This window comes from Eimeria maxima, genomic scaffold (genome assembly GCF_000499605.1).
Source record: "Eimeria maxima Weybridge genomic scaffold, Emw_scaff157, whole genome shotgun sequence".
NCBI classification, from domain to species: Eukaryota; Apicomplexa; class Conoidasida; order Eucoccidiorida; family Eimeriidae; genus Eimeria; species Eimeria maxima.
The window spans coordinates 13,250-30,652 of NW_013564505.1; the positions used below are offsets into that span (position 1 = coordinate 13,250).

Sequence of the window (17,403 nt, forward strand, 5' to 3'; positions counted from 1 at the left end):
ATGACACGAAACGGCAACATGCAGGCGACGCCGTAGCTATCGAAACTCTTGGCCATCGGTTCCACAGTCGAAGCCTACCTCCCATTTCTCTTCCAGTAAAGCCTCGAGGGACGTATTTGTTTGTACCGTGCCACGGTGTCTCCTGCAATGGGGCTCGAAGAGGACTCCCGTGCCCCGATTGGTCTGACCTCTCCTCACGGAGTCAGTGCGGGGAACGCAGATGTCCTTCCCTATGCTACAGATGTCTCCGATGCAGTAGGGTCTGGCACCTTTGCCGCCAAAGCAGGTGTAAGCAAGAGAACCCGAACACATACGGATGAGGAGGCTTCCTTGCTGGAGAAGCTGTTGGAGGAAACGGAGGCTGCAGATGCCAAGGAGTACGTCCCACTTAAAAAGCGCAAAGCAATACGGGAGCAGCTTCTGAAAAAACAGCTGCAGGCTCTCAACGTACATTTGGAGACAGAAGAGGCCGGCTTCGTGGAATCTGATCAAGATGGAGAAGCAAAACAGAAAGAAGCCAAGCAGAAGGAGGCAGGTGAGCAGTGAAACGGTGCTGAAGTCTATAGATGGCTCTAGCTCGCCTTCTGCTGATAGTATCGGCGAAACATTTGGGCACTGCATGCTTCCTTATATATGCACTGTCTTATCCTCTACAGCCATGTCAAAAGCCCGTCTTGACTTTAGGAAAACGCTGCTCGCGACGAGCCGCAAGCTGCGGCAGGAAGCAGAAAGGAACAAAAAGGATGTTGTGCAGGAAATCGAGGAGGAAGAACAACGCATTCTGGAACAGGTGCGGAGAATATATTCCTGCATTGCAGTCGGCTTGCCATCACTCTATGGAATATGAGCGTTTTGATTCAGCGGTGCATTGTTGTCCATGGTGTGGAAGCACAGCTTCATGCTGTGTAGGAAATCCTTGCTTCCTTTGGCCTGTCAGGTGTCGAAATCACTAGGAGCGCCCTTGCAAGGCGTCAGAGAGCGTGCCAAGGGTATTGTCTATTCCAAGCGAATGGCCACTTCATGGACTATGCCTGCTAAATACCGTGAGATGACAGAGGAAGAGGCGAAAGAGGTCAGGGAGCGCTTCTTCGTTGACGTAAATGGGACAGATGTGCCACCGCCTTTCCGCAATTTCAAGGACATGTGCTTTCCCCAGCCGATTCTAGATGCTTTGAAAAAGAAGAATATCACAGCACCCACCCAGATTCAGATGCAGGTAAGGTGGCCAATTGCTTGGTAAAGCGTGGAGTAGCAGACCACTGGTAGCAAAGAAGTTAAACACGCGCGGATTCCACCATACAAGACCTATCTGTCCCGAAAGAGAAGCTGCAGAAAGCGGAACAGCCAACTTCCTATTCGGCATTGATTGGTGCGCTCCAAGGACATCAGAGTTGCCATACTGCGTCACTGCGAAACTGCAGGGCATCCCTGCACTGCTACAAGGCCGGGATTTGATTGGTATCGCCTTTACTGGCAGTGGGAAGACCCTCGTGTTCACTCTGCCTATGATTATGGGGGCTCTAGAATCAGAAATGCGCTCCCCTTACATCCCTGGTAAGATGCGTCAGATCTGTCATACATTGGAACATGGAGTGAATTCTTCTTTGGAGCACACGTGCATCCCGTATGCCTATGCATGCTAGCGGCTGCAGTGCAAGCTCACACCGCTTGCAGAGGTGCCTTTTTCTGCCCGACCATCCTGTAGGGACATGCACCACAGTGGATGGTTGATCCTTATTGCTTGTAGCGGGCAATGCAGTGCTTGCATGACTACGGTCTCTCGGTCTGTCCTAGTATGCACGCTACTCGTAGCTCAGGTAGAACATTATATGCTTTGTAGTGGGCATGAACGTTTTTTTCTTGGTGGAGGCTGGTGCAAGCTTAACGAGTGCACTTCTGATTCAGGAGAGGGCCCTTGGGGACTGGTGGTTTGCCCTTCGCGGGAGCTAGCGAGCCAGACCACTGATGTGGTTAACTTTTTTGCGACTGCTCTTCACGAAGGTGGATATCCGCAGCTACGCTGTCTGTGTATGATTGGAGGAGTTAGTACACAAGAGCAGGTAAGTGTGTGCCAGTTTGTGGTTGGGGAGCACCCCCATGCAATTCATGCCCGCTTGCGTAGTTCGGGAGGCTAATATACGGCAACCGGCCCGTTGCACTTGCTGGGTTGCCGGGTTCTGCGGAGTGGCGTGCTATAGGGCCCCTGCTGTTTAGCTGGTGGCTTGATACCGACCGGTGTGTCACCAGGATTGTCCATCCTGCGTATTCCCCTTGGAATTTTCTGATTCTCAGGCTGCATATATACGTAACGGAGTGCATTGTGTGGTTGCAACTCCTGGACGGTTAACGGATATGCTCAATAAGAGGCGTATGGGGCTTAACCAGTGCCGCTATCTGGCATTCGATGAAGCAGACAGGTGAGACGTGCCTGCATATGTGTGTAGCTTACTGGCTGTCTAAGAGAAAATCTGGGTAAGTGTTGTACACTTCGCTTCTCCTGCCACGTGCGTCGCAGAATGGTGGATATGGGTTTTGAAGAGGAGGTCAGAAATGTGCTGGATTGCTTTGGCCACCAACGACAGACTCTTTTATTCTCTGCTACCATGCCTCGAAAGATTCAGGAGTTCGCGAAGTCTGCGCTAGTCGACCCCATAGTTGTCAACGTCGGCAGAGCAGGTACGAACGAGTGCTTACATACACATGCATGCATGAGTTTGCATGCCTCTGGGTGAGCATAATTAACACCGGCAGAATATCCAGACAGTCCTGTTGGAATGACTTCCAGCAGTAAGTCAATTGGCATCCCCGTTCGTGGGTTGCCATGCGTGCGTCTTGCTGCTTAATGGACCGGCTCTGTTTGCGTTTAGGCGCTGCAAACTTGGATGTTATTCAAGAAGTAGAGTATGTTAAGCAAGAAAATAAGCTTCCGTACCTCCTGCATTGTCTGCAAAAGACAGAGCCTCCAGCTTTGGTATTCTGCGAGAATAAGAAGGATGTGGATGATATCCAGGAATACCTGCTATTAAAGGGTGTCGAAGCCGTTGCGATTCATGGAGGTCTTGCCCAAGAAGAACGTAGCGAAGCTGTTCGCCTTTTCAAGTACGTTAACTTCGTCGGTTGCTGGCCATACGTGTTACTTCCGCACGCCTAAGGGCCGAGGGGAATCTTGAAGGTGTGTAATCGAGAGTGAAATCACTTCTGTGTGAATCATTGTCGTGGTGGAATCTCACTTTCAGGGAGGGGCGAAAGGACGTGCTAGTGGGAACAGACGTGGCCTCAAAAGGGCTCGACTTTCCAGCGATCCAGCACGTAATTAACTTCGACATGCCCAAGGAAATCGAAAACTACGTTCACAGGATTGGGCGCACTGGTCGATGTGGGCGCACGGGTGTGGCAACAACCTTTATAAACAAAAACTCTGAAGAAACAGTTCTTCTGGATCTCAAGGCGCTTTTGATCGAGGCAGGCCAGAGGATCCCTCCATTCCTCGATGCTTTGGACAGCAGAGGGTTGAACCTTAAGGTATGCAAATCAACCTACATGGCTTCATTGTGCCAACCTCACACAACTCAGCATCTAACATTTCTTTGCAGAGTTTGCAAGTTTCGTGTATTGAACTTTGGCTGATAGTTACTTCGGAGGCAACGGTGTCGTGGCTTACACTCAGGAAATTGGAGGTGTGAGAGGATGCGCGTATTGCGGGGGCTTGGGTCATCGAATTGGGCAGTGCCCCAAACTGGAAAGCCAGAAGCGACAGACTCAGGGCTCTACGGGCAAGGACTATTTGACGTCAGGATCGCGTTATGGTGGCACTGGAAAATATGGTGGCGAGTGGTGAAGCTTCAGGCTTATCTTCAAGTTTTACGACTATTCTGTTCCATGAATACAAATTTGGCTGGTGCGGAGCTACTTTAGGGATATTTGCAGCAGGTGTTCCCATTTTTATTCATTTGTAAAGGATTTTATACTGTGTTTGAGAAAAGTTTCTGGCGATTTGACTTCGGAGGGTACTAGAGGATGCTGCATATCCCACCTCACAAAAAACGAGGAAAAGCAAACCCTCCTTTCTGTCACTCAATCCTCAGTTCCCATACATCTTGGCATTTTCATGATAGACTTTTTAGTTCAATGGAGTCTTGCAGTTGCAAGCTAGTATATTAAACTTGAAGGCGCCGTAAATTTATACCCTTAACTGAGATACGAATGTGCAGGATGTCCCAGTGCGACAGCAGTCCCCTTATCATGGGCGAGTCTTAATTCCTAGGAAGCAGTAGCTTCAAAAAGTTTGAAATATTGCATGAGGCACTTCAGCTTATTGCGTTTACCCACCGTTTTTGGTAGATGGCGTGCTATTTATGCCCAAAGGTTATGGGCATGTCATCCACTCTAGGAGGCCCGGACCCTCGCACTCCCTTGCCCAAGTAACCTCGTCTGCGTATTCAGGCCTGCGCGTTCTGTAAGCGCTATTGCACACGTTGTATGGCTTGTGGCATCTGTCAGACCGACTGCGCATGCAAACCCTTAAAGTGGGGCAGCAAAATAAGCCTGCTTCGCACTGACTGTCTCCTACACACTTGCCACACTGCTTCACGAAGCCTTCCTTCCCACCGCACGCCCAAGGAGGCAGACCTGAAAAGGCAGTTGAGGGGCTCTTACGGGTAGATTCAGCACAGATGTGCAGGTGAACGAACTAGAATTCGGCACTCTACAGGTGGAGTGGGTATTATTCTGTGCTGTTGACGACATTTGTCACCGGGCCGCATACGCCTCCTTTGCGTCTGCAGAGGTTCCGTGTCAGTACGTTGTTGCCGAAGGCCTGTAGTATGCACTATTACCTAATATCTTTAGGGAGGGTGACTGTGGAGTTAGTGCATATGGAGGGGAAATTGGAGCTCTCTGTAGAGCAAAAATGCAGTATAGTCTTTGAGATCTGGAGGATTGCTGTTTGCTTACTTGAACAGTTGGCGCACATGTTGTTCAGAGCTACAGCAAAGAGAACGGCGACCCACAGACGCCACGGTATCGCCCTTCCCCGTTGTGCATGTTCCCGCATCATTCTCTCCATATATTCCACGAGTTCCCAAAACAACTTTGCCCGACAACTCAAGACAAGTGATTTACCGGTGGAACCAGGCTAATGGACAGTGGTCCATTTGACTGTAGGTGCAACGGTCGCACGGAAAGTACCGCACGGATGGTGGCCCGGCCGACTCCGTAGATGCTAACCTCAATCAAGATTGCAGCTGCCGCGATCACATAATTTTATTGGAAAGAGCCTATTATTGATTTTTATGTAGAGACTACGCTGTATTCGCCTACTCTGCTGCACAGAATGCCGAGCTCTACCAATTCTACGCCAATTCTTCCCATTTGCCGTTTGTGGGCAGCGTAGCCTGCTCTTATTCCATTACCAAGGAAACCCATGATATTCATAGCTTGATCCGTCTGCCGGTGCATGTGGGCATGCAGCTGGTTCAAACAGGAAAATGCGGTAGACACCCGGCAAGCAGTAATAAACCTTTATTGAGGGTGCAATCAGGTCTACCAATCTCCTAAGGTAGGTGCAACTCATATTGGGTAACTAATATTGGGTCCTTCGAGACAAGTGTTTGCCAAACATAGTGCTTCATGGCCACAGAGAGGATGTATTCGCTATTCCTAGCAACCTGTATATTGCCGTCATCTGTGCGCCTAGCAGCCACTGCGCAGGGACACAACCCGTCAAACGCTGCGGCAAATGGCGGCGTAGTCACAAATTGAAATCTACATGATGTTTTAATACTAATCGTGCAATCAGCAGCGAATATTGGATGAGCCAGCAAGCGAAGGAGTTCAGTGGGCACCACCAGCAAAGGTGTGTCGTGGGCCCTTAACTGAAAACGCCTACCAATATTAAATACACCATACAAGCCTAGTGTAGTTCATTACAGCGCGTCCCCAAAGTGCCATATAGAAGCTACAGCTTGTAGACCTCTACGTGCGCTCGTAGCTGACGAGCTCTACATTGCTCTGCTGCGAGAGTGCCTTATTCCCCCGAAGTACTGGCAATGGCTGCATTACCACAATACTGGATGCAAACAGCTTTGTATGCATTCAGCGCAACCATATCCCAAGCATCCAGGCAATCTAACCTACGCTAATTTTCATCTTGACAGCCGGTGGCTAGTGTGCCGACGTCGGATGCCTTCATTCATCCCCTGAGACGCTTCTGTGCACAGTTGCAGTCAAGCCTAGGCTAGCTAAGAAAGCTGTAATAATGCTTTTCCACATTCGTAAAACAGTTTCAAGCTCAAACCGTTGCTAATGGGTTGAAAGCAACGAGAAAACAACTTCAGGGACGGCGCATACGAGCATTCACCCTCCGCTGAGACCTGCCTTCTCTGTAACGAAGCGCTTTCACATTTCAATGTAGCCTGACGGCAGCACAAGTAGCAGAGGCAACTCTGTTCCTCCACAGAGAGCTATGCACCTGATGCCTGCAGGACTACAGCAACGGCGTCTTCGCAAAGTAAGTAGTCGACACCTGAACTGCATGACCTTCTGTGCAAAACAGAAGTCAGGGTGTCTCTTTCGGTATACAACCATTTTATACATCGGAATCGGAGCACCTGTTGTAGCCTTCATAATGCCAAGCCCCCGCTAAAAAACTCGGAAAATTCCGCTGCTCGCCTCTGCTCGCTTGGAAACCCAGCAAAATTAACCTCTACTTGACCAACATGGCGTATACATGCTGCAACCCTAATCTGTGCCATTTTGCTGCACATGCATGTAGCATCGTGCTTGCGTCACAGGCACGTCTTCGTGGCGCCAAACCGCTCCGTCTCCACAAAGGTGATTGATTCACGCACGGTAGCTTCGAATTCGAGTGCCTTTGTGCGTACTGGCCTGGGTAGTGCAGTAGACACAACAAGCGCCCGACGCACCGCAACGTAATGCTGAGCCCCGCATCATACGCATTCGCCCCGACAGACACTTAAAAACCGCTGGTGACCCCTAAACAACCGCCAGGCAAACGCGGCGCCGTCCAGATGCCTTCCGTTGAAGAAGCTTACGAGCAGCCAATGAAGCCAATTTGCTTCCCAGGACACACATGAAATGCCGTCAACGCAACCAATGCGTTCCTCGGGGCACACATGAAAAACTGTCAACGAGCAATTCGAGCACTGCGCAGAAACAAACCCCATAGGGGCTCACGCAGCGGCACCAGATGATGAGGAAACGTTTGATAAGCTGACCACACCTCCTGAAGCAACCGATGGGCCCGCTGCCGTCGCCCGGCGGTGGCACACTTTCCTCAAGAGACCTCCCGGATGGCATGCGCACCAAAGCGTAGAAATGAAGACACATAAAGATATCGCAGTCACTATCCCGATGAAGCACAACCACATCGTCACGGAGGCCCCACCATGAGGTGGAGGAAAAGTATGGGTAGTTACTGTGACCCTGGAATCCTTGAACGGAACACCGTAGCTTTCCTCCTGCGGCAAGTCCAAGCACATCCAAACACTGCTGCAACAATTACCCAGTTCCCATCTGCACAAAGAAACAGAGACGTACTTAGACTGCTACCACACATACAGGAAGTAGGCGGCTTACCGGAAAGGCCAATAGGTGGGGGTTTATGGCCGCCGAAGGGTTTAGGATCGTCATGTGCTGGAAGAAACTAGCGGAAGCGAATGGCTCCAAGCGACTCCTTATACGGCGGTATTTCGCTATCTGAATGGCGTTAACCGGCCTACTCGTCACATGGTTCCTCTCCAGGATATGATAACGCAAAAGCAGCGCTAGCACGAAATCCGCAAGCGATGCATTGAATCGCCTCACAGTATCGCCCTTGCTGCTGTAGGCAGTCCTTTGCGATGCCTCTATGCGAACTTGAGGCGTTGGTGGGGCAAACAAGACGCGGATAAGCCTCTGCGAAATGCCATACTTCTCTTCGTGGCCGCTTGGAGACCCCGTGGTTAGCATAGACACTCGGGAATCAAATCCAAAACTCACAGTCCCCATTCCTCGCATGTTGCGGCGACGAGAGTTTGCCGATATCTTAACAACCGGCAAAACGGAAAGCAGTAAATCCCCCATAACGACCATATGGTCCCATGGGAGCTCTGACGTCATAAGGTCGTCATTCGGGCAATCCACTCCTTGAGTGATAGCTTCAAATGAGAGCTCAACCGGTGCCCTAGTGAAGAGTTCGCACCTTCCCGGTTCTTCATCCACTCTCTCGTCCCAGATGCTGCTGAGGTCACCTTCTCGACGACTCCTCACAGGCGACATTCTTTGGTCCGTACCAGTTGGCTTCCATGACCATGATGTACACTCCTTGGAGCCAACTAACGCGCACCAACTACGACAAGCTGGCCAGCTGCTGTCGCGACTTTCCGAAGATTCTCCTGGGAGGCAACACCATAGGGGACCAAACGAGTGCTTCCAAATCCCCGCTCCTCACGGGATGTTCCACGGACACCTCTACAGTGCGAATCCAGGCCTAAATACCTCAACTGTGGCTCACCAGTTCGCGCGGTATGTGGGGATGCGCACGGAGCAGAATGCGACTCGGACATGTAAGATACATCATACAAATGATCCGCCTTCACCAGGGCCAGCACCGAGGAGCGTGACCTAGTTGTAATGAACCACGCGAACAATGGATCGTCAACGAGCAGAATTAGCCTCACTTTTGCGTCGAGAAGCTCTGATATCGGCTTCCCAAGGAGCGCAATTCCTTGGCTACGCTGCCACACCCTGAAGGACTGAACATCCGCGACACTGTCCGTCATACTCTGATCCTTGTTATCTGCGTCTACAAACGTATCCGTGTGGTGAGGCAACAGTGGCCCCCAGTGTGTATCTATAAGCTCGGTGATTTCCGCGAAGTGCTTGAAAGACACACCCTTCTTTACAAAGCTGTCGAGCCAGGGACTATGGTAAGCTGAGTGTGGCCCTACTCGGACCACAGAAGAAGCCCCATCTGTAGTTGGGGAGTTCGCCTCGTGGGCGTTGTCGCTGTACGGCTGGCCACTATGCAAGAATGCCTTTAGCTGCTCCTCCGCATGCGCAAGCGACTCAGCGAGCTCGGAACCCTTAGCGACCATATTGCGTTGAGTGTGTGTGTTACCATTTACTGCTGAAAACACGACGACCACGACTTCACTCGGGGACTTGCGTAAGAATTGCAAAACTGGCTTGAACAGACCCTCCACTACATTAGTCCGACTGTGAACTTCAAGGGCCTCAAGTTCTGTCTGAGTGAAGGATGCAGGAGATTTGCCATTAGCAACATTTTTAAGTATTTCGCCATCTTCATAGAGCCTCCATGGGACCTCTGCAGACAAACAACCACAGTGCAATAAATATCTCTGGCCATAGTTCCGGGCGTCCCTCTGCAAAGAGGAGGCATAAGTCTACACTAAAAGGGCGCCGCTCCGCAAAAGAAACCAACTACTGCAAGGCTGCATGCATCCTGTGGTGCACACGTAGTTTATGGTACTCCGTTCTGCGCACACAAACCTGTAAACCAGGCTGACGTCGGGTCTGTCTCCTTTTCACTCCTCCAGAGCCGGACATCTAGTAAGCGGACTCCGTCTATTAACTGATCCATGACGCCCAAGTCTTGCGCTTCTACTTTTCCTGCATATCTTGGCAAGTTGACGTCGGTCAGTGTACTCATGTACGTGGCCGGCAGTGCCAGCTTAAGCAAAGGCAGGTGAGCCTGCATGCTCAACCACTCTGCGCTGGCTTCTCCATCCATGCCCTCTATGTCTTCTACCACTTGAAAAGTGTTGCCGTGGGGTAGTCGCGGCTGTGATTCTCCCAATGGAGATTCTTCCCCTTGAGTATCAGCTGGGATTGGCTCTGACGATCCCTCAGCCGCAAAAGCAGCTGGCATCGAGCTTACAAGAAGGGCAAGCTGCAGAAGACACGCGGCTACCCCTGCACGCACCGCCCGCTGGAGAGGCAGTACCGCCATTCTCGCCAATAAAAGAGTAACGGTCCTTATGGAGCAGCGCAGATATCGCGAAGTTCACAAAAAGAAGAAGCAATATAGCTCAGTTTACCCTGCTTGAAGTGCTAGCCCGCCTCGACCACACTAAAACACAGCGACGCACGGACTGACCTTCTGCGCAAAAGCCGAAGGGCTGTTGGGCCACAATTTTCAAACGTTTGAGAGCTTACCCAAGGCCTGCTCTTGTTTTCAGATCTTAGGCATGGTGAAACTTCCAGCTGCGTCACATGCATCCCTGAGACCTCAACACGTATGCGTATGCCTTGTGGGGGTCGTGGTTCCACCGTACAATACTGCAAAACAAGAAGAATCCAGAACGGAAAAGGTTGCCAGAGTAATGCTGATGCAAGAGGTTAGAAAGTTGCAACAGTTGAAAGGGAAGTTCAGCGCATGCGCCATCCCCAGCTCTGAACTTTGAGTGTAGCCGGTGTAGTGCACAGGCACTACAATGTGTCTCAGGTGTGACCTCCAGCGGCTTTAGGATTGTAAAGGGAATAAATATTATATATTTTTGGGATTATGACATTATTACCTACGAAAAGGAATTAGTGCTACTAAATGTTCTAGGGAATTGGATACCATTAGATAGAGTAATAGCTTAATAGGGTTAGTGAGCCAGTTATCCAAGCCTGCCGTGTAATGCACTGCTTAGACACTACTTTGGGTTCCAGATATGACTTCTAGAGATCTGATAAATGGAAAAGAAATAAAAACTATTATGTCAGTGAATATGGCATTTTTATGTGGATAGCAGCTTTGTAGGTCTAGCAGCTGGCTGTGTTGTCGCTGCTTTAATATTTCCCCGCTATTTTATAGGTCGGGCACTGATCCCCAGTGAAGACCGGGGTTCAGCTCAGATTATTCCTGTCAGTCACTTCGATTATTCTGTGGATCTTCCCTTGTTTATAATGGATACTCGAACATGTTTTGGAAATTTAATTATTAACTTCTGGGAATATGGGTAGTTAAAGGATGTAGTTAGGAAGCCAGGCACTACGAGATAAGGAGGCATAGCTTAGGACGGCTCCGCACTACATTTGGGGGCTGTTCCCGGAAATTGAATTTTTATCCCAGTGACCTCTTTTTTAAAAGTTGATCCCACTCTCCCCACCATTCTATAGTGGAATGGTTAATGGGAATCTGCCGCAGCACATCTGAAGAGCTAGGGACGAAGGCGTGACGAGCCTTTGTGATTCTACTGAGATACGTGAGAGCTGATCCGTAATGGAAGACGCTTCCGACTCTGAACTCTGGGGAGGCCCCACAGAACACAGGCGTGCAGCCTGATGTAGAGTTCATTGGGGACGAAGTGGAGGAGACGCAAACAGCAGAACAAGAGCTCTGCGAAAGGGACACAGAAGGGGCAGGAGAGCCCCCTAGCCCGATTGACGAGGGTGTGAAGAAGCCATGGTCCCGAGAGGCTGGTGAGGCTGTTTGATATGTGCGGAGTATGGTGCGGTTGGGGCACTACCGCATTTTCGAAGGTAGATGTGGCTGGGAGCCTGGTATTCTTGGACACGGAGGCCTCTAAGTGTTTCATTAGTCAGGAGAAAGTTGATCGTTTACAAGTAGAGGCGCGCCAACCTTCAGAAACGTGTATGTTATGTAGGTCACTGGCGAGCAGATGCGCATAAGGGTCGTCATGAGATCGACGACGTGAGGCGGACGGGAACGTTCCACGGGAGAATTCACGAAGGGTCCTGCACCATGTGAAGTTGCATTCAGCCTTGTTTCTTCGACCGCTCATAGAGGGGAGTGGTATCTTCAGTAAGATCAGTTGCGGACCCACATGAATTAGACGTGGGGTAAGCCGACGGTAGCTCTGTCATATGCAGGAACGAAAAAGAGGGGCCACACTAGGGGACTGCGCCAGAAGATCCCAGCAGGGCAGCCGTCCAAGTGCCCTGACGAGTATCACACAGCCCTTGTGCCAGTTTCGATTTGTGCCTACGGGCTGCCTGGCGCGTTGTTAGTTTTTCGTGTTGTGAAGGAGGGGTGGAGGGTGCGAAAACACCCAGTGTGCTGTTTCATGTTTCCCGTTTTTCCGCTGTGATCAGTGTTTCTAATACAGGAGAACAGTATGCTATGCTCTTCCATAGTTTAGTATTTTAGGTCTTGCTGCACACAATTGGAACGAGGGTAATGGTAAACTATAATATATTGGTAGTTGTCAGGTCTCAAATGGTAAATTTCATACGGCTAACCGACTTAGTCTGAGAAGGGGGGAAGTTGTGGTGCACAGGCATTACAATGTGTCTCAGGTGTGACCTGCTTAAAGATTCGTCACACACCGAGCTTGGAAGGCGCAGCGCACGATGTAGATATCTAATGAGCACGAAAGCCGGAACCCAGAAGGGAGCCGATAGTCATCTTAGATGAGCTCAGTCCCGAAATTGGTTGCCTGAACTGTGGGACGTCGGGAAAGTGCATCACTGGCCATGTCGTTGATAGTTTTGATCTAAATAGCTCTGTCGCCGTCATGTCTGAACCGGTGAAGCAGTCACCTATCCTGAGAGCGATCGCTACATTAATGATTTGAAATCTCATTTAGTCTGCACTACACCGAGTGGAGTTTCACTCATCCAGTAGCTCTCTTGTGCTCTATACTGTTCTCCACCATCGTGTCGACTGCCGAACGCAAAAACAAATTGTAGCGATTGCTACAATGTTTCGAGTGGGTAATGTTGCACTTCCTCCCCTTGGCTTCTGATACGGAGTCCTATTGGCAGCCGGTGTTTGGAACAACTCCTGACCACTATTACAGCCTGAGGATATTCAGGTGAAGGCTGTAACCACTTTTACACTTATCACTGCCCCGCGTTTTTTGAGGGGACCAGTGGTTAACTGGTTGAGTCTATGATATTCCCTACGGATACTCCCAACCTCTTGTAGCCAAACTGCAGTGCATATTCTTCATTCAGCGTAGAACAACCTTTGTGGAAGTTATCTCATTTCTGCCATAGCCTGCTTCCGTTTGGAGAGGAGAATAAGTTGACTTTCCAAAGCACTCCAGGAGGCTTTGAGTTTTCTGGGTGTAGCCTGAAACGTGATACACCTGGTTTTAGATAGTAGCCATCGTCGCGGATCCAACTGGAATGCAAACTACGCCACTAATACAACTGCAGCTCCTGATGGGCATTGCGAAGGCAAATGCACACTTCCACAGAAGTAAGGAACTTCTTCACTGCCCTCGTATTCTCAACCATGTGTGCTCGGTAAGACCACATCCAACTGGATAGGCCGTGGATCATGCACTGCTCTAGTACAACGGGGCGCCAAGCCATCCGCTGCCATTGGGCACATGCTCGAGTTACATACGCTGAGATAGATAAACGTTTTACAAAGACTTTAGCGGTAGTATCAAGGTTGTCTTTTCTTCAAGGTGCTTCATGCAATTGAATACCAAGTTGTGGGAGTGGTGTTTGCAGCTGCGCAATGCGCTGCTCGACGTCGTGAGCTGCAGTTTGTCGAAAGCCTCTCAGCCCACAATCTCACGAATCAACTGGCATACATTTAGTCTTCAGGCACAATGAGCACAGGGGTACATATGGGTGCAATTGAGTTTTAAGGGGCCTCACGTTGTGTGATGCAGCGCAGGTAGGCGAGGCGAACCCCCGTGAGAGAGTGCCAAAGTAGCATTTACACACAGGCATTAACACTTAGACATCATTTAATAGTGCCTGTAATCAGCCCTAAATACACGTACCCCGAACAGGAAGAAGATGCTACAGTTAGACACTCCCATGTCAGAAAGCTACGAGTACGCCCGAAGGAACCATCTTGCATTAACGTGCTAGTATTTGCCGATTCCTAGACGAAGTCGAAAATTTGTATGACTCATATGCGAGCAGTCAATTTGCTGCATGGCTGTTGTAGTGCGCAGCCGTCCTAAGCTGTGCCTCCTTATCTCGTAGTGCCTGGCTTCCTAACTACATCCTTTAACTACCCATATTCCCAGAAGTTAATAATTAAATTTCCAAAACATGTTCAGGTATCCATTATAAACAAGGGAAGATCCACAGAATAATCGAAGTGACTGACAAGAATAATCTGAGCTGAACCCCGGTCTTCACTGGGGATCAGTGCCCGACCTATAAAATAGCGGGGAAATATTAAAGCAGCGACAACACAGCCAGGTGCCAGACCTACAAAGCTGCTATCCACATAAAAATGCCGTATTCACTGACATAATAGTTTTTATTTCTTTTCCATTTTCAGATCTCTAGAAGTCATATCTGGAACCCAAAGTAGTGTCTAAGCAGTGCATTACACGGCAGGCTTGGATAATTGGCTCACTAACCCTACTAAGCTATTACTCTATCAAATGGTCTCGAATTCCCTAGAGCATCTAGTAATATTAATTCATTCTAATACCTAATAATGTCCTAATCTCTAAAATACTTAATATTTATTCCCTTTACAATCCTAAAGCCGCTGGAGGTCACACCTGAGACACATTGTAGTACCTGTGCACTACAGCTGTGGTACCCCGCATGCGGTTGCGTACGTTGCCGGGGCAAAGTGGGACGAAATTGCCACTGGACGTGGACGCTGTAATGAGATATTGATACTATTATCGTCTTAAAATAATTAAGTAACATCATAACACCGATGCTCCTTAGGAGAGTAGACACGGCAGGAAGCCGTGCACAACCCCACCCTTTACACGTTCACAGCCCCATAAAGAAAAACAGGTGGTCCCTCACAAAAGTTCCGACTACTTAAAAATTTAGCTTTTCCACCAATTTACAGACTTTGTGTTTTTGCGTAGATGCAGGAAGATGCCTCGTCGAGGCCTCTCTCCGCACTCCCTTCTCCATTTCCCGCCTTCTGTTCTGCATCCCAGTGGTCTAGGACAGGAAGAGACCTCGCCCTCGTTCTAGCTCTAGGTCTCAAGCCTACTTCGATTTAAGGCTGGGGAACAGGTATATGCTGCCAATGCAAGTGCCGGCGCTGCCTTAAACGTACTACTTCCAGCCTCCGCGGAGTGTCTTCGAGCTTCCGTGTTTCAGTCTCCGTGAATCCACCAAAATACCAAATTCCAGGGTTAGTGAGGTTTTCAGAGGTGTCCCTTTGGGAGTCATCTGTCTATGGGCTTCGGGGGTGCTGCTAAGTCCCTAACCTGTACATTTCAAAATGCCATTGCCGTCAGTGCCCGCGAGGGCCCTGGCCCAAACCATTGCCGCAAAGCAGCGCACCAGCACCATTTTCAACGATGCGGCTCCCGCACGTCGTCCTAGTGCATGCGGCACAGATCAGCAAACGCAGCACTTTGTCAGAAACCTGCGAGCGCATACTCCCCGTTCTCCCTCGATAACCCGTTCCTCCTCAAGCCTCTCCTCACAGACACGTGAGCGCGTTCAGCGAAACTACATGAATTCAACGAGCAGCTCGCGCCGCCGCAGCAAGAATGCAGGATTTGGAGACGACGGCTTCGGAGCTGAACACTCTCAACAGACGACCGCGCCGTCCAATTATTTTTCTCCGTCTGCTTCCCGGCTGCGCAGCCAGAGCCCGTGCAGGACTGCAGTTGCGCCTGTTACCTCATCCGCATTGCATGCCACAACACGAGCTGGTGCTGTGCGGCAGGGCCCCCCTTTACCACGGAGTCGAGCCCCTTCAGTTCCTAGAAACCTGCAGCTGCAGCAACCACCATCTTCCCTTGCAAGCGGTGGCCTCCGCCAACATGGAAAATCTTTGGCTGGTAGTTCGGCCTACTCCTGGCAGCTTGAGAAGGGATCAAGTAGTTTCGTGCAGAGGCCGCGGCACCAGCCGAGGTCCCTGCTGCAGCAGCAGCAGACAGTGGAGGAAAGCTTGAGCAGCAGCTGGACCGTTCGAGACCCGCTTACGAGCGCTGGGAACGCACATGCTGATTTGGTAGGTGCTGATGATGAGTCTATACAGCTTGATGCATCAGATCAACGAGAGTTGTCACAGTTAACAGCTTCCTTTGGGAGGACAGGACTTCTCGGCTGCTACGCAGCGACCTCTCAAGACCAGGCCCTAGCAGATACCGCCAGCTTGCCATCTGCTGGTGCGGCTGCGGCTCCACCGCCAGGCAGCAACGAAAGCCAGCCGCAATTCTCAGGGCTTCCCATCGGCCCCATCGAATCTCTCAACACGTTAAAGTGTCATCAACACATGCAGGGGGCCCCAAGCTTCCCTGTCCAAGCATGTGATCAACACCAGCAGCAACAGAAAATGCAGGCGGAACACATGCAGCAGGAACCTCAGAACCAGCAGCATCACCAGCGGCAGCAGCAGCCGCAACAGCAACCGCAACAGCAACAGGCGATGCTACGACCTTGGCCCTATCCTCCACAGCCTCAGGAGCCGAGCAGTGATGGCATTTCAACTCTTGTTATGGGGAGGCTGCGAGGTGTGAGTTCGGCCCCTCAGAGTGATAAGAAGCCCGGCGTTGCCCTTTCTGCCTTTGGGATGATATCGACGCCCCCAGGGTGTAGGGCTTCTTATGAGGGTTTATGGAAGTTGGTGGGTACTTTGAAGTTTTGCTTGCGGTTCGTCGTGGTGCTGATTGTCTGTCTTTTTCGTCTGCTCAACACTTCATACGACTCGTGGAGTGCTACCCAGTTCAGAAAAGCTTTTGAGGAAATTTTGGCAGGCCCCGCTAGCAGAGAAGGCAGCGCAGACGCCGAAAACTTCCAGGGCGTGTTGGGACGCAGTAGTGTAGCCTCCATAGCTAACAGCCAGCAGCAACGACAGCAGCTACAGCGGCCGCGCCAGCAACAGCAACTGAACCTCCCGTCCCTTTCTAGCAGAAACCCAGCTAATGCGCGTTCGACTGTGGGGGCGTTGCATCAATGTGAGTCAGACACAGGCAGGGACACACGGAAGAAAGGGTTTGACTTCGCGTCGACATGCAAGAAAGCGGAGAGTAATGACTTGGGGATTCACCGTCGTGCTTTGAAGGTATTATCTTTGGTCATGGCAGTTGTCTCTCTACTGTTTTGGCTGTTCATTTCAACTGCGCCGAAGGAAGAGTTTGTAGACTTTGATTTCATGTGACAGCTCAGGTCTCGTCATTGCCCAGACAACAAGGACAGCGGCATGCTTGTGCGTCACCTATATCCTCCAAAGTCTTTACTACTGGGAAGCAGCAGATCCTGCTGCTGGCGTTCGCAGTTGCGCCTTGTCACCTTTTCAGCCTAGGTTCTGACGCACCATTGGAGTCACATATGAAGAATCCGTGGATTCCGTTTATCAGGAACTCCTGGAATACTGGCCTCGACGGCCTGCTGCAGCTGCAGCTGCAGCAGCTGTCCTTTGAGGAGGCATGTGCTAGAGAGGCTCCAAGCTGGTGGCGGCCTTGGCCGCGAGTTTTAATTCTGAATGACTAAGAGTTGGCGAGTTCGTTTATTTCTAATAGGGCCAGAGGC

At 50.4% G+C, this 17,403-nt stretch overlaps 3 protein-coding genes across 3 annotated transcripts; 2 read left to right on the forward strand and 1 right to left on the reverse strand.

Annotated features, from left to right (window-relative positions):
• Positions 1-147: 147 nt before the first annotated feature.
• Positions 148-3,838, forward strand: EMWEY_00018460 (DEAD/DEAH box helicase, putative; the record flags this gene model as incomplete). Its single annotated transcript, XM_013480057.1, has 10 exons — positions 148-535; positions 657-790; positions 938-1,216; positions 1,422-1,554; positions 1,906-2,060; positions 2,293-2,417; positions 2,516-2,676; positions 2,868-3,099; positions 3,237-3,522; positions 3,668-3,838. The coding sequence occupies 10 exons, from the start codon at positions 148-150 to the stop codon at positions 3,836-3,838; spliced, it is 2,064 nt and encodes a 687-aa protein (XP_013335511.1).
• A 3,263-nt stretch (positions 3,839-7,101) lies between these two features.
• EMWEY_00018470 (hypothetical protein, conserved) lies at positions 7,102-9,970 on the reverse strand (the record flags this gene model as incomplete). The annotated part of the gene is made up of 5 exons (XM_013480058.1): positions 7,102-7,163; positions 7,406-7,478; positions 7,597-8,393; positions 8,513-9,325; positions 9,511-9,970. The coding sequence occupies 5 exons, from the start codon at positions 9,968-9,970 to the stop codon at positions 7,102-7,104; spliced, it is 2,205 nt and encodes a 734-aa protein (XP_013335512.1).
• A 5,172-nt stretch (positions 9,971-15,142) lies between these two features.
• Positions 15,143-17,032, forward strand: EMWEY_00018480 (hypothetical protein, conserved; the record flags this gene model as incomplete). The annotated part of the gene is made up of 1 exon (XM_013480059.1): positions 15,143-17,032. One exon carries the CDS (start codon positions 15,143-15,145, stop codon positions 17,030-17,032), a length of 1,890 nt encoding a protein of 629 aa, XP_013335513.1.
• Between the last annotated feature and the right edge of the window lie 371 nt (positions 17,033-17,403).